Source organism: Ovis canadensis, chromosome 13 (assembly GCF_042477335.2).
Source record: "Ovis canadensis isolate MfBH-ARS-UI-01 breed Bighorn chromosome 13, ARS-UI_OviCan_v2, whole genome shotgun sequence".
NCBI classification, from domain to species: domain Eukaryota; kingdom Metazoa; phylum Chordata; class Mammalia; order Artiodactyla; family Bovidae; genus Ovis; species Ovis canadensis.
Window position 1 is genome coordinate 42,519,837 of NC_091257.1, and position 25,496 is coordinate 42,545,332.

The 25,496-nt window shown below is 39.3% G+C and overlaps 2 protein-coding genes and 1 long non-coding RNA gene across 14 annotated transcripts in view; 2 read left to right on the top strand and 1 right to left on the bottom strand.

The window, feature by feature from the left end:
* OPTN (optineurin) overlaps nt 1-11,336 on the top strand; it is a 39,900-nt gene extending 28,564 nt beyond the window's left edge. The window contains exons 12-15 of one of the 4 annotated variants that reach the window (XM_069547494.1): nt 3,320-3,450; nt 6,459-6,541; nt 10,779-10,934; nt 11,160-11,336. In XM_069547494.1, the coding sequence (XP_069403595.1) occupies nt 3,320-3,450; nt 6,459-6,541; nt 10,779-10,903 (339 nt within the window). In that variant the 3' untranslated portion in view covers nt 10,904-10,934; nt 11,160-11,336. Of the gene's footprint in view, nt 1-3,319; nt 3,451-6,458; nt 6,542-10,778 lie in introns of all 4 variants that reach the window. The other 3 variants (XM_069547496.1, XM_069547493.1, XM_069547495.1) reach the window with 3 other exon arrangements.
* A 1,387-nt stretch (nt 11,337-12,723) lies between these two features.
* LOC138417413 (uncharacterized) lies at nt 12,724-24,530 on the bottom strand. Of its 2 annotated transcripts, XR_011248114.1 has the most exons (5): nt 24,236-24,529; nt 23,130-23,219; nt 14,897-15,032; nt 14,422-14,489; nt 12,846-14,152 (listed from the first exon to the last, which is right to left on the bottom strand). It is a non-coding gene; the product is annotated as an uncharacterized lncRNA (long non-coding RNA). The 2 variants fall into 2 exon arrangements; XR_011248115.1 differs by lacking the exon at nt 23,130-23,219 and having other exon boundaries at nt 12,724-14,152; nt 24,236-24,530.
* The window catches only part of MCM10 (minichromosome maintenance 10 replication initiation factor), a 52,437-nt gene continuing 51,115 nt past the window's right edge, over nt 24,175-25,496 (top strand). For 5 of the 8 annotated variants that reach the window (XM_069547490.1, XM_069547489.1, XM_069547486.1 and 2 more), the window contains exon 1: nt 24,667-24,855. The gene's annotated coding sequence lies outside the window, so the exon portion shown is untranslated. Of the gene's footprint in view, nt 24,856-25,496 lie in introns of all 8 variants that reach the window. The other 3 variants (XM_069547491.1, XM_069547492.1, XM_069547485.1) reach the window with 1 other exon arrangement.

The following is a 25,496-nucleotide window of genomic DNA, read 5'->3' on the forward strand; positions in this document are numbered from 1 at the left end:
AAACCTTTTTACTGAAGTTTATCACATGTGGAAAGCATACCACACTTGTAAGTGTACTACTCATTGAATTGATCCATTCTACAGTTGATGGACAGCTGGATCATTCTCAGCTTGGGGCTTGGTGTTTAATGTTGCTCTGACATTCTTATGCAAGTCTCTTTATTCATGTGTGCACTCACTTCTTTGGGGTACACACCTAGGAATAAAACTGCTTGTTCCTAGAGTAGGCAGGTTACTCAGTGTTCATAATGCCAAAGAGGTTTCCAGAGTGAATGTACCTACCAGTTTTCACTCCCATCAGAGAGTTCCTATGGCTCTGCATCCACCTTGACCCATACTTGTATTATCAGCATTTTAATTTTTAACCATTCTGTTGGGTTTATAATGATGTCTCCTTTAATCTGCATTTCCCTGCTGGTTTGAAAGTGTACTTTTTGAAATGTTTACTGGCCTTTTAAGGATCTCCTTTTGTGAAGTACCTGATCAGGTCTTTGCCCAGTTTTCTTCTGATTTGCTGGCTTTTTCTTAATTTTACAGGAGTTCTTTATATATTCCAGACATAAGCCCTTGCCAGTGCTTTTTTCAGATTTCTTCACTCTGTGATTTGCCTTTCCACTCTCATGAGCATGTCTTTTGGTGAACAGAATTTTTAATTTTAATGTAGTCTAGTTTATCCGTCTTTTCATTTATGATTATAGTACTTCTGTGTCCTGTTTTAAAAGCTTTCATTACCTCAAGGCTATGAATATATTCTCCTGTGTTGACTTCTGAAAGATTTATGGTTTTGTCTTTTACATTAAGATACAAAAATATCTGAAATTAGCTTTTCTATATGCAGTGAAGTAACGGTAATGATTCATATTTTTTTTTCTACATGACTATCCATTTGGCACCATGTATTTAAAAGGTCATCTTTTCTTAAAGGACTCTGTTGCCCTCTTTGTCACGTATTATGTCAATGTACCCACACGTCTATTTCTGGATTCCGCACTGTTCCATTGGGCTGTTTGTACATTGTTGGTCTGGTACACACTGTCTCATTATAAATAATCAAATGTTTTGATGTCTGTAGAGTTAGTCTTCCTACCACGTTATTGCTTGTGTAATTAAAACCAGGATCATGCCATACACATTGTACTACTTTTTCATTCCCGATCTATCTTGTATACCTCTCTATGTTATTACTCACAGCCATATGTACTTTTTAAAATAGTTGCATGGTATCCAAAGTGTGCATTACCCTGATATATTTAACCAGCCCTCTATTAATGAACATGTAGGTTGTACCAGTATTTTTGCTTTTTATCAACAATACTGAACTGAACATTCTTGTATGTATATCTTTGTGCATTTGTGGAATGTCTAGTAAGATACAGAAATGGAATGGTTGGGTCATTGGGTTAGATTGTTTTTAAGTTAAATAACTACTTCCAAGCTGTCTTCCAGAAGTGCATAATCAAAATTTTTTGCTCACCAAAAGTAGCTGAAAGCCCCTATTTCTCTACATCCTTGCATTACTCTTTTAAACATTTGCCAAACTGATAAACAGATTATTTTCAATGTAACAATACCAGAAGTTTACTATTCCCTATATACATACTCATTACCTGCTGCCCATAGTGGCTGGCCTGCTGAAATATAGGAGTGGCTGAATGGACTTACAGCTTTAGTTTTATTTCTACAGGAATAGAATTTCAACCTGAGCTCTTTTAGGTATTTTCTCTGATTGGATCTGATACTGTAGTTATAGGCTTACCTGGTAGCGCAGCTGGTAAAGAATCCACCTGCAATGCAAGAGACCCTGGTTCAATTCCTGGATCAGGAAGATCCTCTGGAGAAGGGATAGGCTACTCACTCCAGTATTCTGGGGTTTCCCTGGTTTGTTACCTGCTAAAGAATACACCTGTGATGTGGGAGACCTGGGTTCAGTCCCTGGGTTGGGATGATCCCCTGGAGAAGGGAAGGGCTACCCACTCCAATACTCTGGCCTTGAGAATTCCATGGACTGTGTAGTCCACAGGGTTGCAAAGAGTCAGACATGACTAGCAACTTTCACTTTTCACAACTTTGGGTTTATTTCTACAGGAATAGAATTTCAGCTTGAGCTTTTTCAGGTATTTCCTTTAATTGGGCCTGACAGCTGTTTTGCTGTCTGGTAGAGTTAGTCTTTGCGCGACTTCAGTTTCACTTTTCACTTTCAGGCACTGGAGAAGGAAATGGCAACCCACTCCAGTGTTCTTGCCTATCGAATCCCAGGGACAGGGAGCCTGGTGGGCTGCCGTCTATGGGGTCACACAGACTCAGACACAACTGAAGCGACTTAGCAGCAGCAGCAGAGTTAGTCTTCCTACCACCTAATTGCTTATGTAATTAAAAGCAATGTTGGGGATATAGAGATGGACAAAACAAAGGCCTAGTTCTTACTGGCTCAAACCTAATGACGTGATGGAAATGAGATTCTAACACAGATTTATGTCTGACTCAAAAAAAGCCCATGATCTACCAGTGAAAACCATAAAATGTTAGAGCACTCTGAAATGGTATGAAGTCCCTTAAAATGATCTATTTCATACTTTTTCTGGCAACTAAAATTGTGATCAGAATATTTAAATTTTTATTAACTTTTTAAAATAATGGATAAAAAAATATATCCTAGAACCACTAAATCTGAAAAGGAAAACCTAATTGAAAATATAGAAAGTTAAGAACTGGTATTAAAATAATGCTCAGTTCAATGTTAAGGCATTCATTTTTACTTTATAATTTTATAACAATGAAGAAATTACATATTATAGCATAATAACTTTCACTTTTCACTTTCATGCATTGGAGAAGGAAATGGCAACCCACTCCAGTGTTCTTGCCTGGAGAATCCCAGGGATGGCGGAGCCTGGTGGGCTGCCACCTATGGGATCGCACAGAGTCAGACACGACTGAAGCGACTTAGCAGCAGCAGCATAATATTTATTTATTTAGAGGTAACAGATTATTCTCCTAATGAAGGAGCTAACGCAGCAAGCATTTATTGTCTCAGTTGCCATGGATCTGGAATCCAGGAGCAGCTTAGCTGGGTGAGCCTTAGCTGACTCGGGGTCTCATGAGGCTGCACTCAGGATGGCCTTGAAGATCTGTCTTCAGGATGTCTCACTCACATGGTCATAGTCATTACACTGGTTTCTAGCAGGAGCATATACTTGTTATTAATATTTGTAAGACGTGTCACCGGACGTAGCACAGCCTCTTCCAGCTATCAGCAGATAGGCTGTAGAGAATCCACATTTGTCTGGGTAGTAACTTCTCCTTTTTTTCCCTCTAACAGATGGAGGTTTATTGTTCCGATTTTCATGCTGAAAGAGCAGCAAGAGAGAAGATTCATGAAGAAAAGGAGCAGCTGGCATTGCAGCTGGCAGTTCTACTGAAAGAAAACAATGCTTTCGAAGATGGAGGCAGGTAAATGAGGGAAAGACTTGGAGCACAGATCACCTAGGGGAGGGACCCACAGTGTTTTAGCTGTTTGAGCTACAAGACTCGCTTTGAGTACACCTGGCCTGATGGTGTTCCTGACACTTGGTTTGCTTTAAAAGGCTTGGCAGTATCTTATGGGGACCTGATTGAGTTTCTGCTTCTAGATAAATTGTAAAAGCATGATAATATGGGTTCCAGTCATATCCTGCCATTGTCATGGATGAAATATTTCTAATACTTTAAGTAATTCTGTAATATTTTTTATAAGAAAATACTGCTAAAATTACTTCTATCTTTAAAAATTTCCTTTTGAGAACAAAATATAGAGGAGTAAGAAACAGCAGGGAATAAAATAACACACACCAATGTTTATATGTTAGTTGCTCAGTCATGTTTGACTCTTTGCAACCCCAAGGACTGTAGCCCACCAGGCTCCTCTGTCCATGGAATTCTCCAGGTAGGAATACTGGAGTGGGTTGCCATTTCCTTCTTAAGGGGATCTTCCTGATGAAGGGATTGAACCCGGGTCTCCTGCATTGCAGGTGGATTCTTTTTTTTTTTTTTTCAGTTTTATTTATTTTACTTTGCAATATTGTATTGGTTTTGCCATACATTGACATGAATCCACCATGGGTGAACATGTGTTCCCCATTCTGAACCCTCCTTCCCCATCCCATCCTTCTGGGTCATCCCAGTTCACCAGCCCTGAGCACCTTGTATCATGCATCAAACCTGGACTGACGATTCGTTTCACATGTGATAATTTACGTGTTTCAATGCCATTCTCCCATATCATCCCGCCCTCGCCCTCTCCCACAGAGTCCAAAAGACTGTTCTATACATCTGTGTCTGTTTTGCTATCTTGCATACAGGGTTATCATAACCATCTTTCGAAATTCCATATACATGCGTTAGTATACTGTATTGTGTTTTTCTTTCTGGCTTACTTCACTCTGTATAATAGGCTCCAGTTTCATCCACCTCATTAGAACTGATTCAAATGTATTCTTTTTAATGGCTGAGTAATATTCAATTGTGTATATGTACCACAGCTTTCTTATCCATTCATCTGCTGATGGACATCTAGGTTGCTTCTATGTCCTGGCTATTATAAACAGTGCTGTGATGAACATTGGGGTTCACGTGTCTCTTTCAGTTCTGGTTTCCTCGGTGTGTATGCCCAGCAGTGGGATTGCTGGGTCATATGGCAGTTCTATTTCCAGTTTTTTAAGGAATCTCCACACTGTTGTCCATAGTAGCTGTACTATTTTGCATTCCCACCAACAGTGTAAGAGGGTTCCCTTTTCTCCACACCCTCTCCAGCATTTATTGCTTGTAGACTTTTAGATAGCAGCCATTCTGACTGGCATGAAATGGTACCTCATTGTGGTTTTGATTTGCATTTCTCGGATAATGAGTGATGTTGAGCATCTTTTCATATGTTTGATAGCCATCTGTATGTCTTCTTTGGAGAAATGTCTGTTTAGTTCTTTGGCCCACTTTTTGATTAGGTTGTTTATTTTTCTGGAATTGAGCTGCAGGAGTTGCTTGTATATTTTTGAGATTAATTCTTTGTGAGTTACTTCATTTGCTATTATTTTCTCCCATTCTGAAGGCTCTCTTTTCACCTTGCTTATAGTTTCCTTTGTTGTGCAGAAGCTTTTAAGTTTAATTAGGTCCCATTTATTTATTTTTGCTTTTATTTCCAATATTCTGGGTGGTGGGTCATGGAGGATCCTGCTGTGTTTTATATCGCAGAGTGTTTTGCCTATGTTTTCCTCTAGGAGTTTTATAGTTTCTGGTCTTATGTTTAGATCTTTAATCCATTTTGAGTTTATTTTTGTGTATGGTGTTAGAAAGTTTTCTGGTTTCATTCTTTTACAAGTGGTTGGCCAGTTTTCCCAGGACCACTTGTTAAAGAGATTGTTTTTTCTCCATTGTATATTCTTGCCTCCTTTGTCAAAGATAAGGTGTCCATAGGTGTGTGGATTTATCTCTGGGCTTTCTATTTTGTTCCATTGATCTATATTTCTGTCTTTGTGCCAGTATCATACTGTCTTGATGACTGTGGCTTTGTAGTAGAGTCTGAAATCAGGCAGGTTGATTCCTCCAGTTCCATTCTTCTTTCTCAAGATTGCTTTGGCTATTTGAGGTTTTTTGTATTTCCATACAAATTGTGAAATTATTTGTTCTAATTCTCTGGAAAATACTGTTGGTAGCTTGATAGGGATTGCATTGAATCTATAGATTGCTTTGGGTAGTATACTCATTTTCACTATATTGATTCTTCCAATCCATGAACACAGCAAGTGGATTCTTTACCATTTGAGCCACCAGGGAAGCTAATATGTACCCATCGAGGATTGACAGTTACTAATATTTCTTTTCTTTGCTTCAAGTATATTTTTATAAAAAGAAGAAAAAGAACCATAGATGAAGTTGCGTCTCTTTTCTCCCTACCCCTTAGTATAATCCTCTCTCCCTCTCCCACAGTGCCTGGAACTCGTGTGTAGCATCTCCAGCTGTTTTGTATTTTTTGCATATATGCACACCTATATAATATCTTAAAACAAGGTAATATTAATTTCTTAGAACAAGGTACATAGGTTACAAAATTGTTACTAAAGGTATTATTGTGCAACTTGTTTTATATATATAACTGATTTTGAACTATGTATATATATAAATCTATATGTATATGCAGATTTAATTCATTGTTTGCTCTGTTGTGTCCTGGTTTATAAATATGCCACTTTTTTTACAACCTATTCCCCATTTATTGACATTCTGTTTATTTCCTGATTTTTAAAAAATCATATTTACTACATTGTGTCCTAGTGCCAGTGATATTTAAAACTCAAATTGCTCATACGTTCTGGTTTCTGTGAACCTTGGCTTTGTAGTTTACCTCTTTTTTCTCACTCTTCTGTTGAACGCCTTTTTAATGTTGTCATATTTCAAGGTTTCACAGATAACATTGCTTTTTATCCCAGCAGGCAGACCTTGATGGAAATGCAGAGCCGTCATGGGGCAAGAGCAAGTGACGCTGACCATCAGGCTTATCTCGTTCAAAGAGGTGAGTCACGTGTGATACCAAGTGGTAGAGGTTCCATGGGTTTGCTATCCTGTGAAGAAGTTGCTTGAAGGAAAATCTCACTACATTCTTTATACACTAAAATCTCACTACATTCTATATATTCCAGGTCAAGTTACCAAAAATACAGCAAAAATCAGTCCTATTTCCAGAGTACCCCAAACTCCATCTGTTCCCTCCTGAATCCAGACCAGACTCTTCACACTGGCAGTTAACACCTGGCATAGCCAGAATTCTGAGCTTTCTCTCATTCTGTTCCCCTGTGGGTATTAGCCAACAGAATCACTCCCTGTTCCTTGAACTTGTCCTAAACTTACACACCTATGTGCACTTGCTTATGTGGTATCCTTCATATAGAGGCCCTTCCTTATTCATCTCTCTCTTCCTACAGTCTCTTGCCAGTGAACTCTTACCCCATCTTTAAAGTGAAAGTGAAGTCGCTCAGTCATGTCCGACTCTTTGCGACCCCTTGGACTGTAGCCTACCAGGTTCCTCGGTCCATGGGATTTTCCAGGCAAGAATACCCCGTCCTTAAAACCCATCTCAAATACCGTCCCCATGAATCCCACAGAATGTGACCTTTCCCTCCTGAATTTCCAAAGTACTTTATTTCTGTTCCAGTACTTATCTGCTATTTTATAGTTACTTATGTGTTCTAAATATGCATGTAAGTACTCTATTAAATAAGCCCCTGCAGAGCTGATATCCTCACCCAATACCTGGTGTTATGCACATAGTAAGGTTACCATTTATTGAGAGTTTACTATGTGCTGGTGCTATGCTGATCCCTTCATACAAATTACTTCAAATGATCCTCACAGAATTCCATCAGGTATATTGTATCACCATCTTCCAGAAGATAAGGTTCAATTACCTAGGATCACAAGGCTTCTAAGGGGCAGAACTGAACATGGAGCCCAAGGTTATCTTAACTCTTTGCCACTACACAGTACTACATGTAATAAGCCTGTCACTATGTTCCATATCCAGATTTTAATTCCCTGAGTGAAACTGATCATAATACTTATACAAAATATAGTGCTGTTTATTACATGGTTTTAATACTCCAGGAATAATGTTCTGTCATTTACAGTAAATTATGTCACTGAAAGGGAAGTATTATCCTTGAGTCTAGATAGGAAAAAACTTAATAGTCAAAGGATCAAAGACTGACATAGCTAGATGAAAGGTTAATAGCAATGCCATTAAGAAGAATCAGATGTTATCTGATTTGATTACATGTTATAAAAAAAAAGATGTTATCTAAATTTTACATAAAACTGATTCTTAATTTTTTTAATGCTAGATCAGTCTGAATCCCTTCCACATACCAACTGACTATTGAAAAGAAACTATCAGTGTTGTTATCAATACCAAGGAAGCAATGTAGTATGTATAGTTAACTGTTAAATTGTAGCAAAATTTTTCTGAGCATCCCTTCTACCACCTGTCTCTGCCAACATGCCACTGCCAAAGTCCTTTTACAGGAAAAAATAGATTAAAGTAAATATTAGAGGTAGTGATTCAGATTAAAGATACACATAAAAAAAAGATACATATAGTATTCATGGGGCATATGCAGAAGGAGCACAGTGCATGCTAAGTCACTTCAGTTGTGTCCGACTCTTTGTGACCCTAAGGACGGTAGCCCTCCAGGCTCCTCAATCCATGGGATATTCCAGGCAAGAATACTGGAGTAGGTTGCTGTGTCCTCCTCCAGGGTATCTTCACAACCCAGGGATTGAACCCACGTTGGCAGGCAGGTTCTTTATCACTAGCACCACTTGGTGGTGGGGTGTGCAGGGTGCCGGGACCCAGAAGGAGCACAGGGACTGGTCTAAATATTAGCCTTAGGCATTTTTTAGGATCAGAAGAGAAAGCTGCATCTACCCACTCGTGCACTGCCAGGCCCTTTCTCTAACCTGAATTTAAATATCCTAGGAATAACCATATATCTATAAGTGCCTCTAAGATTGTCTTGGTTCAAAAAAAGGACAGTTCTTACACCTAGATTTCTCGGGAAAATTTTTCTTCTCATAACTATATAAGGCAAATATCTATTTACACTTAGGAAAAAAAAAAACTGACCAAACACTCTTTGACTTATATTTATAATCTAAAACTCGCCACAAAACACAAATGTATTCGTAATTATCCTAATAAGTTCTTTGGTCATATAAGTAACAATATTCCAAACAGAGATTATCCTAAAATTTTTTGTCTGTTTCCTAACAAAGCAACCTTAAACAGTATAACTCCTCTCAGTGTTATTTCATCATGGTGTCCTCTGCAGCCATGTAAGTGTCTTCTCTGGCCTAGGGCACTTGGCTGAGCATGAGGGAACAGGCGAGCATAAAGCACGGTCAGATCCATGAAAGCCTGTGGTCTAGTTAGACAGAATATGCATGTAACAAGATGAATTCATAATATAACAAGTAAGGGACAGAAATAATAGTGCTGGAGATAAGAGGGAAGGATGACACCAAAGGGCCAGGAGGCTTGAGAAAGGCCTTGGAAAGATGTGACTATAAGCTTCACCTGGAAACCATAACTTCTGTATGAGAATAAAAGGGCAAAGGCAGAAATGAGTGTGGTGCGTAAATAAGGAAAACTGACTAAGCTTATTTTACAGTGAAGAGCCAGGAGATGGAGGGAACCATTAGCTGAGTGATAACAACAGCCCAAGTCTGCATCTTGAAACCTAGACAAGGTTTCAAGACAAAAAGAAAGTTGCCAACGGATGCCATAAAGTTTAAAGGGATGAATTAACAGTCCCTGATAAGTGGCTGGTTGTCATCTAGAGCAGATTTTGACAAACTGCAGCCTACAGGCCAAAACTGGTCTGTCAGCTGTTTGTGTAAGTAGTTTTATTGCAACATAGTCATGCCCTCTTGTTGACATACTGTCTGGCTACTTTCTTGCAACAATGGCAGAGTTGAGTAGTTATGCCAGAAATTTATGACCTGTAAAGCCTGGAATACTTATTCTCCAGCCCTTTACAGGAAAAGTTTACTGCCCCTGATCTAAAACAATGAGACCATTAGCAAGCCCATTGCTTCAGAAATAATGCCTTGTGATCAGTATTTCTATTCAAAGTTGCTTCTAAAGTTTGCTGGACACAGACTATTCATAATAGTCTCCTGTGTTATTCAATTCAAATAATATCCTCAGAAGTAGATAATAATGTTAAACGTTATCTCCACTACCATCTGCAAAAACAAACATTTGGGGGGACCTGAACAAGTCTAGAGACCTGGGTGGAGATGCTAAAAAGCTAAAAATGGTTTGCAGCAGTGCAGCAAGGTCAGATCAAAGAGGTGTCCTGGGAGCCAGAAATCATTTCCTGCATGGAGTATGGTTCGCACACGTGGGACCTGCCAACAGTCAAGGCTTGTTTCAAGCATTCTTTTTTTATATATTTATTTATTTTTAATTGTTGATGTTTGTTTTATAATATTGTTTTGATTTCTGTCATACATCAAGCATTCTTTGATTTAGACTTGAACTTCAGTCCAACTCCAAAATTGAGGGAAATGACAGGACTCTTTTCTTCAGTCCCTTCTCACTTCCTTTGCCTGGATAACTCTTCATTCTTAAAACTCCTCTCACATGTGGAATTGATCTCATCAGGGGAGCCTGTCTGCATCAAGCAGTCTGAGCCCTTCTCCGCCCTCCCAGGAAACCAACTATGGCGTTTCTCACACACCCTACCCCTGTCACTCACTTTTCTTGCCTGATGTCCCCATCATGTCTGTATCCCTCTCCCCCAGCCCCAGGTGCTCAAACACAACTGCTGAATGACCCTAATTGTTGTCTCCACTTCTGAGAAGGTACCTACTCTTCCCGGATCCCTCTCAGCATTCTGCTCGCTGTCTTCTCCACATTCTCTCCTTCCATTTAGCTTACATCCTCATCTTTTTTCTTCTCTCAAATATCCTGTATTGTCCTGTACCTGGAACTGAAACCACATGTTTTCATATACCTAGAACCTTGAATAGAGGCTAAATCCTAATGTCACAGGGAAGCAGGCACTGCTTCTGGAGATTTTTTTTTCTGTGTGTATAGATTACTTCAGTTATAGACTGAAAAACCTGTGTTCATTTCCCACAAGGTATTGATTACAAAGTTTACCTGAACATTAAAATTTACCATCTGTTATTAAAAACTGCTTGCACTATGGAAGGAATGGATTAACATTTCATTTAATGCTTCTTTCCAGGAGCCGAGGATAGAAACTGGCTGGATCAGCAACAGAATATTCCAATTCATTCTTGCCCCAAATGTGGAGAAGTTCTGCCCGACATAGATACACTACTGATTCATGTTACGGACTGTATCATTTAAGTGTTGACCTTTTACCTCCCCCAAGCTGTTGGTAAATCTCATTTTTTTTTTTTCCTTCAAGAGTTGTACTTTTGTGTCATTTGTTTCATGCAACTATTATTTTAATTTTGGAAGAGAGAAAAATCATGTTCTATAAAGGACATTTTGGGGCACATTTCCTTAACTCGCAAAATAGAATCTTTAGCGTACCACTCTCTGATAATAGGCTCGTTGTTTTTAATATTTAGTTGATGTGAGCACTGAACTATTCATGCAGGTAATGAGCGTGTGACATCATGGACGGAGTAAAGGCGGTAATAAGATGGAAGATGCCTCACTGATTAGAACCTTCTAAGGAGGCAGGAAAAATGAAGTGGTCACAGATATAATCGAGAAAAGTGTTTTTGAAGTATTTTTAAATAAATTATATCGTTATCTTTCTTTATCCATTTAAGACAGATCTGTTTGGGATTGTGTATATATCTTACAGTTTTATTTCAAGCACAGCACCAAAGTTATGATGTGGCTCTTTTCAGATGAGCCCTGTGAGCTTTTACTTGATCATTAGGACAGGTGAAAAACTACTGGCCTACACAAAGCAGATACATTAGGTTCACTGGATTTCGTGTAACCATCCACAGTGTAAAGTTCCCTTTTCCTTCCCTTGTGATGCAGGTACATGTTATCTACTATAGAGTAGATAGTTTATGAATTTCTATAAAGAATGGCTATCAATTTCCTTCCTGGGTCAGGCTCTATATTCATATTCACAAAAATAGTTACTGCAAAATTTTGCTTACACATTTTCATATATGGTTAGCTAATTTCACAGGATGTGTTTTCTGTATTCAGCTTCACATAAATTTAATACATATTCAGATCTGTCTTGTTAATTCCATGAATATAAGCCAAATCTCTTTATTAGAGACTAGTAAGTGTTGTTTGAATTAGAAATTGTTCTTTCTAGGAAGATGGAAAGATAGGGCTTTGCCATATTTTATAAATATAGTTTACCAAGATGAGCTAATATTGGGCCACACTTAGAAGTTATTAATGTCCTTATGTATCTATATACTGAAACATTTAAGAGAAAAGTTTAAAATGTCCTCTGTTTGGCTTTGTCCTAAGACTTTCTCCTAGAAAAACCTGACTTGTGTGTGTGTGTATGTATGTATATATATATATATTTTTTTTTTTAAACAGGAATTAAAACAGGTAATTATAGCTTCATTACAATAGAACACATTGCACAAATTCAATAGTAATTTAGATTCCCCTACTTGACCCCATGGAGAATGTTTGTTTAAGACATTTCTAAAATAACTATTAAATTTTTAATTTCTTATTTATAGTTTCTAGTTTAAAATTTTTTTCCTTATTATTTTATATTGGAGTAGATAAATTTCTATAGTATCCTAAATAGAAAACAAACCAAATGATTCCACCCTTAAGTTATTGGCAATACCCTTTTGCTTTGTTCAAGTAAAAATATTAATCTAATCCCAATGTGAAGTAACAGTGTGAATGTGCTTATTAAGTCTGGGATCAAATTGTTTCCTTGGTAATTAGGACTGCAGGTGAAGGCAAGTTCATATGGTGAAGTTAAATTAAGGCTATTGTTTGGGGGGACTCAAACAGTTTGGAAAACAACTTGTAAAATCTGCACATGTCTTGTTCCATTAATTTCATCTTCAAAGGCCTTGTTCTAGGTTAAGGTTACCAGTTAACTATACCTCATTGGAATTTTAGCCATGCTGTAGCCTTGTGTGGCTTAATGGGAATAATAGAAAGATGGGAACTGTGAAGAAATATGAATGAGCAAATGCAAATGTCACATGTAATAATTTTACAAAATTCAGTCTTCAGATATTACATGTAAAAGTAATTTTGATCTGGTCTGCTATGTAAGGAGTTTGGACATGATCACTCCTATCCTTATAATAAGAAGAAAAACTGAACAAACTTAAAGTCATCAATGCTTTTTAAGTCCTTCAGAGATCTGAGGTCACAGAGCAAACCTCTGTTCCCAAATTGGACAGACAGACAGGCAATAGAGCATCACTGATTAGAGGACCAAGGTCTCAGAAGCAGAAACCACAGTAAGAGCAAGTACCTAAGCAGAAAAACTTAAAGCTATTATTAAAGAATTGCTGAAGTCTCACATGGATGAACTCAAAAGTTAAAAACTCTAGAGGGAGCAGAGTCTTGGGGGGACCCTTGAACTTTTGTGAATTTTACTTCCATGAGCCCTACCAGATTCTCACAGTAAAGGTTAGAAAAAAATTCCCCTGTAATTGCAGCAGGGGGAGGGGAAAAGTAGACATTCAAAAAGACACCAGAACATTCTACTCTTCTTAAGAAGGTCTGCCCTCAAGGGAAACTCTCACCTGAGCCTAACTTGCTGGGAAGTTATCAGAGCCTAAGAAACCTGGGGAAACAGATATACCTAACTTTTGCCCCCTCTAGCCTTATTATTCTCACCAAAGGAGGAGGGAAAATACTTGCAAAGGGCACTGCCCAGAGGCACAGTCTCACAAAAAAGAGTGATCATAGACCTATAGAATCCATCCCCTCCCCACTACACCTCACCATCACATCAACAGGGCTCCTGTATAATAACAGTGGGTTACAACAGAAAGAACTGAGCAATCTTCAACTTTCTCTAAGAAGAAGTCTGTAAGGAAACCCAGAGACAACAATGGAGACAAAAGCAGACACCAGAGGAAACTTTAGCAGATGACACTTACAGCTGCAGCAAACAACAAACATGGCCCAGCTCCTCACCCGATAAACAAACAAGCTCAAACTAAAGGCCTGTTTACCGTAGTTCTTTTTTACCTAGTACATCACGTTCAGTGTTCAACAAAAAATTACAAAGCATACTAAAGACAAAAATTGATGCTTTTGAACTGTGGTGTTGGAGAAAACTCTTGAGAGTCCCTTGGACTGCAAGGAGATCCAACCAGTCCATTCTAAAGGAGAGCAATCCTGGGTGTTCATTGGAAAGACTGATGCTAAAGCTGAAACTCCAATACTTCGGCCACCTCATGCAAAGAGTTGACTCATTGGAAAAGACTCTGATGCTGGAGGGATTGGGGGCAGGAGGAGAAGGGGACGATGGAGGATGAGATGGCTGGATGGCATCACCGACTTGATGGACATGGGTTTGGGTGAACTCCGGGAGTTGGTGATGGACAGTGAGGCCTGGCGTGCTGCAGTTCATGGGGTAACAAAGAGTTGGACATGACTGAGCGACTGAACTGAACTGAACTGAAAGACAAAAAAAAAAAAAAACACACACACAGTTTGTAAAGATAGAGAAGGCATCATAACCAAACTCAGACATAATAATGTAAGAACGGGAATTTAAAGCAACTGCAATTAATATCCTCTAGGCTCTAATGGAAGAAAATGACAATATGCAGGAACAGAGGGGTAATGTAAGCAGAGAGATGGAAACTCTAAAGAAAAAGTCAAAAGCAAACACTAGAAATCAAAAATCCTGTAACAGAAATGAAGAATGCCTATGATGGGCTTACCAGAAGACTGACCATGGCTGAGGAAAGACTCAGTGAGCTTGAAGAAATGTCATGAGAAACTTCCAAATCTGAAAAGCAAATAGAACAAGAAATTTAAAAAAACAATATCCAAGAACTGTGAGATAGTTATAAAAAGCATAACAAATGTACAATGAGAATACCAGGTAGGAGAGAAGGGGACAGAGGAATGTCTGAAGTAATAATGGATGAAAATTTTCAAAAATTAATGACAGGTGCAAACCACAGATAGGAAACTCAGAGAACATGACTTGAGATAAATGCCCCAGAAATCTTCACTTAAGTATATCATGTGCAAAAGGCAGAAATTCAAAAGCAAACAAAATTTTTTTGAAAGAAGCCAGAAGGGGAAAAATCTTACCTGTAGAGGAGCAAGGATAACAGATATATGAGACCTCTCTTCAGCAACCACACAATCAACCATACAATCAAGAAAGCTGAGAGTGAAACCACCAACCTGGTATTCTGTGTGAAATCACCCTTCAAAAGTGAAGAAGTAGGCAGATGGAGTCTGTTGCCAGTAGACCAGCTTTGCAAGAAATGTTAAAAGTTCATCAGAGAAAAAGAAAATTATAAAGACCAGAAACTCTGATCTGCATAAAGAAAAAACATTGTTTTAGTCAATAAGTTGTGTGTCTTTGTGACCCTATGGACTGCAGCCCGCCAGGCTCTTCTGTCCATGGGATTCCCCAGGCAACAATACTGGAGTGGATTTCCCTTCCCTTATCCAGGGGATCTTCCCAACCCAGAGACTGAACCCATGTCTCCTGCATTGGCAGGCTGATTCTTTACCACTGACCACCTGGGAAGCCCCAAGAGAAAGAATACATGAAGATAAAGTCATTTATTTTTCTTATTCTTAATTAACAGACAATGGTTTCTTCAGAGTAACAATAACTACATGTATTTGGTGATTATTTAATAGATAAATGAAATAAATGATAATAATATTTTAAGGGAAGGAATGAAGAATTGGGGATACTCTGTTACAAGGTATTTTTCCTACCCATGTTGTGATATAGTATTCTTTGAGAGTGAACTTGGATTAGTAGTCAATGTATATTGCAAACTTTAGGGCACCCTCCCCCTTGCAAAAAAAAAAAAAGTTTTAAAAAAGAAGTAGAATCGATATGCTAAGAGAAGAGAGGGCTTCCCTTGTGGCTCAACTGGTAAAGAATTCACCTGCAATGCAGGACACCTTGGTTCGATCCCTGGGTTGGGAAGATACCCTGGAGAAGCGAAAGTCTACCCACTCTAGTGGCCTGGAGAATACCATGAACTAACTGTCCGTGGGGTTGTATGAAGTCTAAAGAGTGAAGTCAAGTGGGCCTTAGGAAGCATCACTACAGACAAAGCTAGTGGAGGTGATGGAATTCCAGCTGAGCTATTTCAAATCCTAAAAGATGATGCTGTGAAAGTGCTGCACTCAATATGCCAGCAAATTTGGAAAACTCAGCAGTGGCCACAGGACTGGAAAATGTCAGTTTTCATTCCAATCTCAAAGAAAGGCAGTGCCAAAGAATGTTCAAACTACAGCACAACTGCACTCATCTCACACACTAGCAGAGTAATGCTCAAAATTCTGAAGCCAGGCTTCAACAGTACATGAACCATGAACTCCCAGATGTTCAAACTGGAATTTAGAAAAGGCAGAGAAACCAGAGACCAAATTGCCAACATCCGCTGGATCATCGAAAAAGCAAGAGAGTTCCAGAAAAACATCTACTTCTGCTTTATTGACTACGCCAAAGCCTTTAACTGTGTGGATCACAACAAACTGTGGAAAATTCTGAAAGAGATGGGAATACCAGACCACCTGACCTGCCTCTTGAGAGGCAATATGTATGCAGGTCAGGAAGCAACAGTTAGAACTGGACATGGAACAATAGACTGGTTCCAAATAGGGAAAGGAGTACATCAAGGCTGTATATTGTCATCCTGCTTATTTAAACTTATATGCAGAGTACATCATGTGAAATGCTGGACTGGATGAAGCCCAAGCTGGAATCAAGATTGCCAGGAGAAATATCAGTAACCTCAGATATGCAGATGACACCACCCTTATGGCAGAAAGTGAAGAGGAACTAAAAAGCCTCTTGATGAAAGTGAAAGAGGAGAGTGAAAATGTTGGCTTAAATCTCAACATTCAGAAAATGAAGATCATAGCATCACTGGTCCCATCACTTCATGGAAAACAGATGGGGAGACAGTGGAAACAGTGTCAGACTTTATTTTGGGGGGCTCCAGAATCACTGCAGATGGTGACTGCAGCCATGAAATTAAAAGACACTTACTCCTTGGAAGGAAAGTTATGACCAACCTAGATAGCATATTCAAAAGCAGAGATATTACTTTGCCAACAAAGGTCCATCTAGTGAAGGCTATGGTTTTTCCAGTGGTCATGTATGGCTGTGAGAGTTGGACTGTGAAGAAAGCTGAGCACTGAAGAATTGATGCTTTTGAACTGTGGTGTTGGAGAAGACTCCTGCAAGTCCCTTAGACTGCAAGGAGATCCAACCAGTCCATTCTAAAGGAGATCAGTCCTGGGTGTTCTTTGGAAAGACTGATGCTAAAGCTGAAATTCCAGTACTTTGGCCACCTCATGCAAAGAGTTGACTCATTGGAAAAGCCTCTGATGCTGGGAGGGATTGGGGGCAGGAGAAGGGGATGACAGGATGAGATGGCTGGATGACATCACCGACTCGATGCACATGAGTTTGGGTGAACTCTGGGAGTTGGTGATGGACAGGGAGGCCTGGCATGCTGCAGTTCATGGGGTCGCCAAGAGTTGGACACAACTGAGCGACTGAACTGAACTGAACTTATGCAGATGACACCACCCTTATGGCAGAAAGTAAAGAAGAACTAAAGAGCCTCTTGATGAAAGTGAAAGAGGAGAGTGAAAAGTTGGCTTAAAACTCAACATTTAGAAAACTAAGACCATGGCATCTGGTCCCACCACTTCATGGGAAATAGATGGGGAAACAATGGAAATTGACAGACTTTTATTTTGAGGGCTCCAAAATGACTGCAGATGGTGACTGCAGCCATGAAATTAAAAGATCCTTGCTCCTTGGAATAAAAGTTATGGCCAACCTAGACAGTATATTAAAAAGCAGAGACATTACTTTGCCAACAAAGGTCCGTCTAGTCAAGGCTATGGTTTTTCTAGTATTCATGTATGGATGTGAGAGTTGGACTATAAAGAAAGCTGAGCGCCTAAGAATTGATGCTTTTGAACTGTGGTGTTGGAGAAGACTCTTGAGAGTCCCTTGGATAGCAAGGAGATCCAACCAATCCATTCTAAAGGAAATCAGTCCTGAATATTCATTGGAAGGACTGATGCTGAAGCTGAAACTCCAATCCTTTGGCCACCTGATGTGAAGAGCTGACTCATTGGAAAAGACCCTGATGCTGGGAAAAGTTGAAGGCAAGCGAAGAAGGGGACAACAGAGGATAAGATGGTTGGATGGCATCGCTGACTCTATGGACATGCGTTTGAGTAAGCTCTGGGAGTTGGTGAAGGACAGCCTTCTCCGACAGTCCATAGGATCGCAGAGTCAGATGAGCAACTGACCTGAACTGAAGAGAAGAGAGAAAATAGAGTAACTTAAATGTTGCATTAAAACCAGAAAAGTCAGAAATAGATTGAAAGATAACAGAACAAACCAAGAACAAAGGGAATGAATAGAAAACAGTAAAAATGAGATAGATATTAATCCAATTACCAAGAATCAATTTAAACATCATTGGTCTAAATACACCAGTTAAAAAACAAATTTTTCAAATAAAATCGAAATATTTCAGCTCAAAAAAATAAAACAAACTTTGAGAGTGAATAAAAAACAAGACTCACCTATATGCTGCATACAAGAAACCCACTTTGAATATAAAGACACATACACATTAAATGTAAAAAAATGGAGGAAGATATAGCATGCTAACATATAATCAAAAAAAAAGATGGCATAGCTATATTAATTTCAGACAAAGACTCAAAGCAAGGAAAATTATCAGGGATAAAGGGCCATTATGAAATGATGAAGGAATCAATTCTCTAAGAAGACATGCAATCTGTATTATTTATGTACCTAAAGACAGAGCATCAAAATACATAAGGCAAAAAACTGATAAAACTGTAAGGGGAAAAACATGAATCCGGTAGTGTAGTTGGAGACTTCAAAATCCTTCTATCAGTGATTAACAGACCTAACAGGCCAAAAAATCATTAACATAGTTGACTTGAACAGCATCAGTCAACTAGATCTAACTTCATATTTTATATATGACAGAATACACATTCTTCTTAGGCTCACATCCAAGCCATAAGACAGCTTAAAAAATTTAAAACAACAGAAATCATATACAGTGTGTTCTCATGCCATAATGGAACTAAACTAGAAATCAGTAACAAAAATACCTGGAAACTCTCAAAACACTTGGAGATTAAATACACTCTGTAAATAATGCATGCCTAATGAAGTCTCAAGAAAAGTTTAAATATGAACTAAATGGAATAAAATATAACTTCAAAATTTGGGGATGAAATGAAAGCACTGGAAAGGTGTAGCACTCAATGCATAAATGGAAAAGATGATTGATCTAACATCAATAATTAGAGCTTTTTTGAAAATAAAACTAGAAAAAGAATGGCAAGTTAAACACAAAATAAGCAGAAGAAAATAATGGAAAAAAAAAATTGAGACCAGAAATCAGTGAAATTTAAACCAAGAAATCAATAGAGAAAGTCAGTGAAACCAAAGCTGGTTCTTTGAAACAATCAATAAAACTGATAAACCTTTGCTGCTGCTGCTAAGTCGCTTCAGTTGTGTCCGACTCTGTGCAACCCCATAGACAGCAGCCCACCAGGCTCCCCCATCCCTGGGATTCTGCAGGCAAGAACACTGGAGTGGGTTGCCATTTCCTTCTCCAATGAATGAAAGTGAAAAGTGAAAGTGAAGTCGCTCAGTCGTGTCCGACTCTTCGTGACACCGTGGGCGGCAGCCCACCAGGCTCCTCCATCCATGGGATTTGCCAAGCAAGAGTACTGGAGTGGGGTGCCATTGCCTTATAGTCATGTTAATTAAGAAGAGACACATATTACCAATATAAATACACTATGAACAAGTGGAACTTGAATTAAAACACTCTTAACGTCTACATTAATATCCCAAAATGAAACGCTTAGTTATAAATCTAGTAAAATATGTATAAGATCTGATGAAAGACAAAGAACTAAATAAATGAAGAGATGCTCCATGTTCATGTACAGGAGACTCAATATTGTGAAGACTGTCCCAACCTGATCTACAGATTCAAAGTAATTCCAATTAAAATCCCAAATTATTTTGTGGCTATTAATAAAGCAAAAGATCCAGAATAGCCAACACAATACTGAGTGAGAACAGTTGGAGGATGACAGTAACTTCAAGACTTACTATAAAACTACAGTAAAAACCAGTGTGGTACTGGTGAAAGAGTAGATAAATATATGAATGGAACAGAGTAGAGAGCTCAGAAATAGACCCAGAGAGTCCACTAGTCTTTGACAAAGAAGCAAAAGCAATTCCATGGAGAAAAGACAGTATTTTCAACAAATGCTGAAATGCTGGCACAATATCCAAATGCGAGAAAAAGATTCTAGACACAGACCTTAGACCTTTCACAAAAACTAATTCAAGCCACAGACCAGGAATAAATCTTTACAAAACATATATCCAAAAAAGGACTGGTATGAAAATATCCAAAGAATTCTTAAAATGCAACAATAAGGAAACAGCCCAATTTTTTAAAGGGCAGAAAGAAAATACATACCTCACCAAAGATGTACAGTTGGCAAATACTGAAAGGATGCTAAACATCTTATGTCATTGAAAGTGTTAGTAGCTCAGTTGTGTTCTACTCTTTGCAACCCCAAAGACTGTAGCCCCCCAGGCGTCTCTGTCCATGGGATTTCCCAGGCACGAATACTAGAGTGGGTTGCTGTGCCCTTCCCCAGGGGATCTTCCGGACCCAGGGGTTGAACCCGGGTCTCCTGCATTGCAAGCAGATTCTTTACCACTGAGAAGCCCATATGTCATTAGGGGATTGGAAATTCCAGCAAGATACCATCACATACTTATTAGAATGGCTACTAATTCAAAACAATACCACCACCAAATTCACCTGGGGAGTATGTGCAACAACAGAAATTCATTGCTGGTGGAACTGCCAAATGGCACTTTGGAAGACATTTCAGCAATTTGTTGCAAAACTAAGCACACAATCCTTGCTATTTAGCCAGATGAACTGAAAACTTATATCCACACAAACCTTGCACCTGAATGTTCATAATAGTTTTATTCATAACTGCCAAAACTTAGAAGCAACCAAGATGTCCTTCAAAAGGTAAATGGGTAGTCAAACTATGGATATCATATCCATATGATAGACTATTATTCAGTGGTATTAATAAAAATAAGCTAGTATCTAACCACAAAAAGACATGGAGGAACCTTAAACGCATATTGTCACGTGAAAGAAACTAATCTGAAAAGACTACATACTGTATGCTTTGAGCATGCACTCTGGAAAAAGCAAAACTGTAAGGATAGTAAAAAAAAAAAAAAAAAAAAATCAGTGGTTACCAGGGGTTAGGTGGAAGGAGGAATGAATAGTAAGAGCACAGATGATGTTTAGGGCAATAAAACTATTCTGGATAATACTGATGGTGGATACCTCTGTCAAAACCTATCAAATGTATAACATAAAGAGGGAATCTTAATGTAAACTATCTCATCATTGTTCATTGGCTCAGTCATGTCCGGCTCTTTGCAATCCCATGGACTGTAGCACACCAGGCTTCTCTATCCTCCATTATCTCCCGGAATTTGCTCAAATTCATGTCCATCGAGTTGGTGATGGTATCTAACCATCTTATCCTCTGCTGCCCCCTCCTCCTTCTGCCTTCAGTCTTTCCCAGCATCAGGGTCTTTTCCAGTGAGTCAGCTCTTCACATCAGGTGGCCAAAGTGTTGGAGCTTCAGCATCAGTCCTTCCGATGAATATTCAGGGTAACTATAGACTTTAGTTAATAATAATAATGTGCCAATATTGGCTCACCAGTTGTAACAAAAAGTCTGATACTAAGGCAGGATGTTAATAATAAAATTGAGGAAGGGGCTATGTGGGAACTCTATTCTTTCCACTCAATTTTTCTGTAATCCTAAAGTTATTCTAAAAAATAAGTGTATTATTTTCTTAAAAAATGAAAAAACCTTTGAACTATATGTGATTATTTAATATGAATACACATAAAATATATTGTGTACATCATACAATCACGATTCTGGTAAAAACTGCATAACAATTTCATCTGACCCATAATGAAAGGACTCCATTGGAATTGGTTTTAATGAGATATCAGATTCATTATGCTATCATTAGTTCAGTGGAAGAAAGCTGACATAACAGCCAGTTACAGCATTTAAGTGTAACAGGAATCAAGTATATGAACCAATATTCAAATGTTTCCATGAAAGAAGGAAAGGTACCAAAACTGCTTTGCTATGAAGGGCAAAAAGTAGAAATAATTTTATATCCTCTTTGGTATCTTTTGACTTCCAGAGTTTGTCATTTTAAAAATTATTGAAGGAACATTATGTTCTCATTGTGAAGATACTAGTCATCACTGAATACCATAGGTGTTCTTCTTTTCTAGCTAAGTAATTACAAAGATATGAAGTATAATACAAAAAAAAAAATACTGGCTCAGGAACTCTCACTGTTTATGTAGCAATTTTGTCCTTTAAATATATGGAACCAAAATCATGGATAACATTTATTCCACATACATAATGTATATATTGTAGTTAGCAAAGACCAAGGAAGAAATGTGTTGAATGTTCTTATGAATTAATTAAAACCAGCAAGGCTAGAGAGTTTATTAGCTTCCCTTGTAAAACATCAGTAAAGATGGAGAACATACCCTGTTGCTTAAAGTAACCTCTAGATAGTTTGAAAAGCAACAGACATTTATTTGGGCAACAGAGACAATATTCTATTAGGAAAACTAGAGGTTGGGTTTTCCTCTTTCTCGGAGGGGTCATTCATCTCTCAGTAGAGTGTTGCCTCTGAGGAAGGATACTTTTTTCAGTAAAGAGTTTTGTCCAAATAGCTGGAAAAATTCAAGTTTGAGATAAGACTAGAGAATTCTGTACCATTAAGCATGAGACATAAAGGCATATGTAAACAGATGCCTACAGGCAGGTGATAGGGGTGCTATGGAAACTGGCCATTACTCCCAGAAGATCTGATTTTGAATAGCATTGTTTTCTGCTGGGGCCTATCATCTGGCATGTTAACCCCCGGAAACATACTCTAAGATACTCTGCTTCTAAAATCTCTAGAGAACTCAATAAACCTATACTTGAAGCCCTGATATGTCCCCTTGGCTTGGGTCACAAACCTAAAGGTAGTGCTGAAATCTCCACGCCATCACCTCAGGCTGAACTCACCATGTCTATGCTGTGCAAAGCAAGTTCTGCCTCTATAATTCTGCTGGTCTCCCAGCTATTGCCAATGTGGCAATCATCCTCTCTTCTTCCTTCCAAGGACAACTTTCCTTTGGTGAGTTACCAAAGCAGGTAAGTTTCCTTCATAACATGTTTCCCATTCTTCTTTTCCCTTCAGCTCTCACAGTCTGAGACTCACCATCTCCTGTGGAATTTCTTTGCTTCCAGTTTCTGGTATACCCAGTTCCTGAGTACCTATCTTTGTTAGCTTAATCATCCTAAGCATTGCCTGATAAAGAAGTAAGAAAGAATAAAAGTTAATACACATTTAATACTTACATGTGTTGGGCACACACTGCATATTTTTAAGTTTTTCTCATGAATTCCCTATGAAATAACTATGACTGTCCGTTTTGCAGGTGGGTAAGTTGGGGCTCAGAGAGGTTAACTAATTTAGCCAAGGTTGCATAGTTAGTATGTGGCAGTTAAAAATCACACCGTTTTAACTCCAGAGCCTAAGCTCTTAGCCACACCTTCCCCTATCTAGCTCTTGTACCTTCCTCCCCCACCTGTTCAAACATGGTCCTTTTAACACTTACAGAATGAAGTTCTTGACTTGGTATTCATCATCTGCCACACAGTTTGATTTATCAACTTAAAAGAAAATGTTTTCACCTCACCTTTCACCTCCTCCAGCAAAATTGGTGCCCCCTAGTCACCTTATGTAATTTCTTTTACGCATAGATCACATCTCCCAAATTAGATGTCTTTGCCCACCCTTGCACAACAGAGGCACTAAGTGATTATGACTGATAACCAGTGTGTAAAAATGTACTGGAAATTCTCATTTGATCCTTCCCCCCTCATCAGCACTCTAGAGACGAAAAAGAAAAAAAAAAAGAGCCCTCCAAAGCTAAGTCATTTGCTAAGGAGGCAATGCTCTCGAAATTTTCTCTCTGTAACATTTCGTGTGTGCCAGGTACAAGCAAGAGGAGAGAGAGGAAGATATAGGACCATGAAGAAGACAGTCCCTTGTCTTCAGATGCTTCAGTCCCTGGAAACAGTCTCTTGTCTTCAGATGCTGACATTTTGATGGGAAGAAGCACAAAACAGTTACTCCCAACTCTGACGCAATTCCCAGTCTAAGGACCACGCAGTGTGTTAAAGAATATCACCTAGTCTTTCCTTCTCATTTTTTACAGGCGATGATGATATTACTTCCCCAAGATAAGACAGGTAAAAGTGGACCAGACTTTTCTTTTAGTCCAATTATCTCAACTGAACACAAGATTGTAAAATAATCACCTAAAGGAAATAATCAACCACATCTGTATACAGGCAACGCAGCCGCCGGTAATCGGTGAGGGCAGGGGGAAAGTTTGCAATGGGTTCCGCGATCTGAGTTTCTGTCTAGGCTTGTCGGCATCAAGAGTTACCCTCCACCTCACAGGAAGAGAAAACGAAGCTCAGAATCGGATGACACAGTAAGTCCCGGAAAATGTCAGGAACTGACCACAAAAAGACACCACTACTTCCCGACGCTAGAACACTTAACCGGAGAAGCCTAGGACTTCACCGACCGGAAGTTCCCCTGCCCCCCAACAAAGAGGGCGCCGGTCACGTGAGCCAATCTGATTGCTAAACGCGACGTTCACGTTCTCCCCGCCCCCTTGAGGTCGTTTCCGCCCAGAGCTCTGAAGTAGCCAATCAGTACAGGCCTGAGAAGGCGTGCGTCTGACGTCAGAAGCAGGGGCAGAGAGGAGTTGGAATTTTGGCGGGTCCGGCTGTGCAGAGTAAAGAGGTGAGGAGCCGAGTAAGAAGCGGGTCTGCGAGTGTTGAGCGGTGGTTGAGGGACCGCCGAAGGCGTCTGTGTGAGAGTTTAACGAGCTCCTAGGGCGAGAGGCGCGGAGCTCGGGGGCGCGCAGGTGGGTGAGACTGGAACTAGGCGAACGCTGAGGTGCCTTGGGCCGAGCGCTGAGCTGACGCTGGGCTGGGCGGCCGGGAGGGCCTTGTGTGCGGAGCCATGGACGGTTCCGGAGCTAGGAAAGGCGGATAGTTCCGAAAGGCGCCGAGAGGTGCCAGGCGTTCGGCCGTCCAAGCTGTGTAAGGGTCCATTTTTTTATCTTTAAAGATAACCGTTTAAAACCTTTTCTAAATACATGCCGTTTGGACTTTCTCTTTTATAAATTTATGCTTAAGTTTATGATTTGCTGATAGGGGTGCAAGGCTCCCATCACATCTACTTTCGTGTTATCCAGTTTAAAGTGGGTGAAAAAATGAAAGTAAAGTCGCTCCGTCGTGTCCGATTCTTTGCTACCCCATGGACTGTAGCCTACCAGGCTCTTTCGTCCATGGAATTTTACAGGCAAGAATACTGGAGTGGGTTGCCATTTCCTTCTTAAGGAGATCATCCCGACCCAGGGATTGAACCCTGGTCTTCCGCATTGTAGGCGGGCGCTTTACCGTCTGAGCCAACAGGGAACAGATAACAGGTACACCGTAGTGGAATGTGCGATAAAGTCGTGAAAGCAGTGAGGTGAGAGGGTTCCAGGGGCCTGGTCAGATA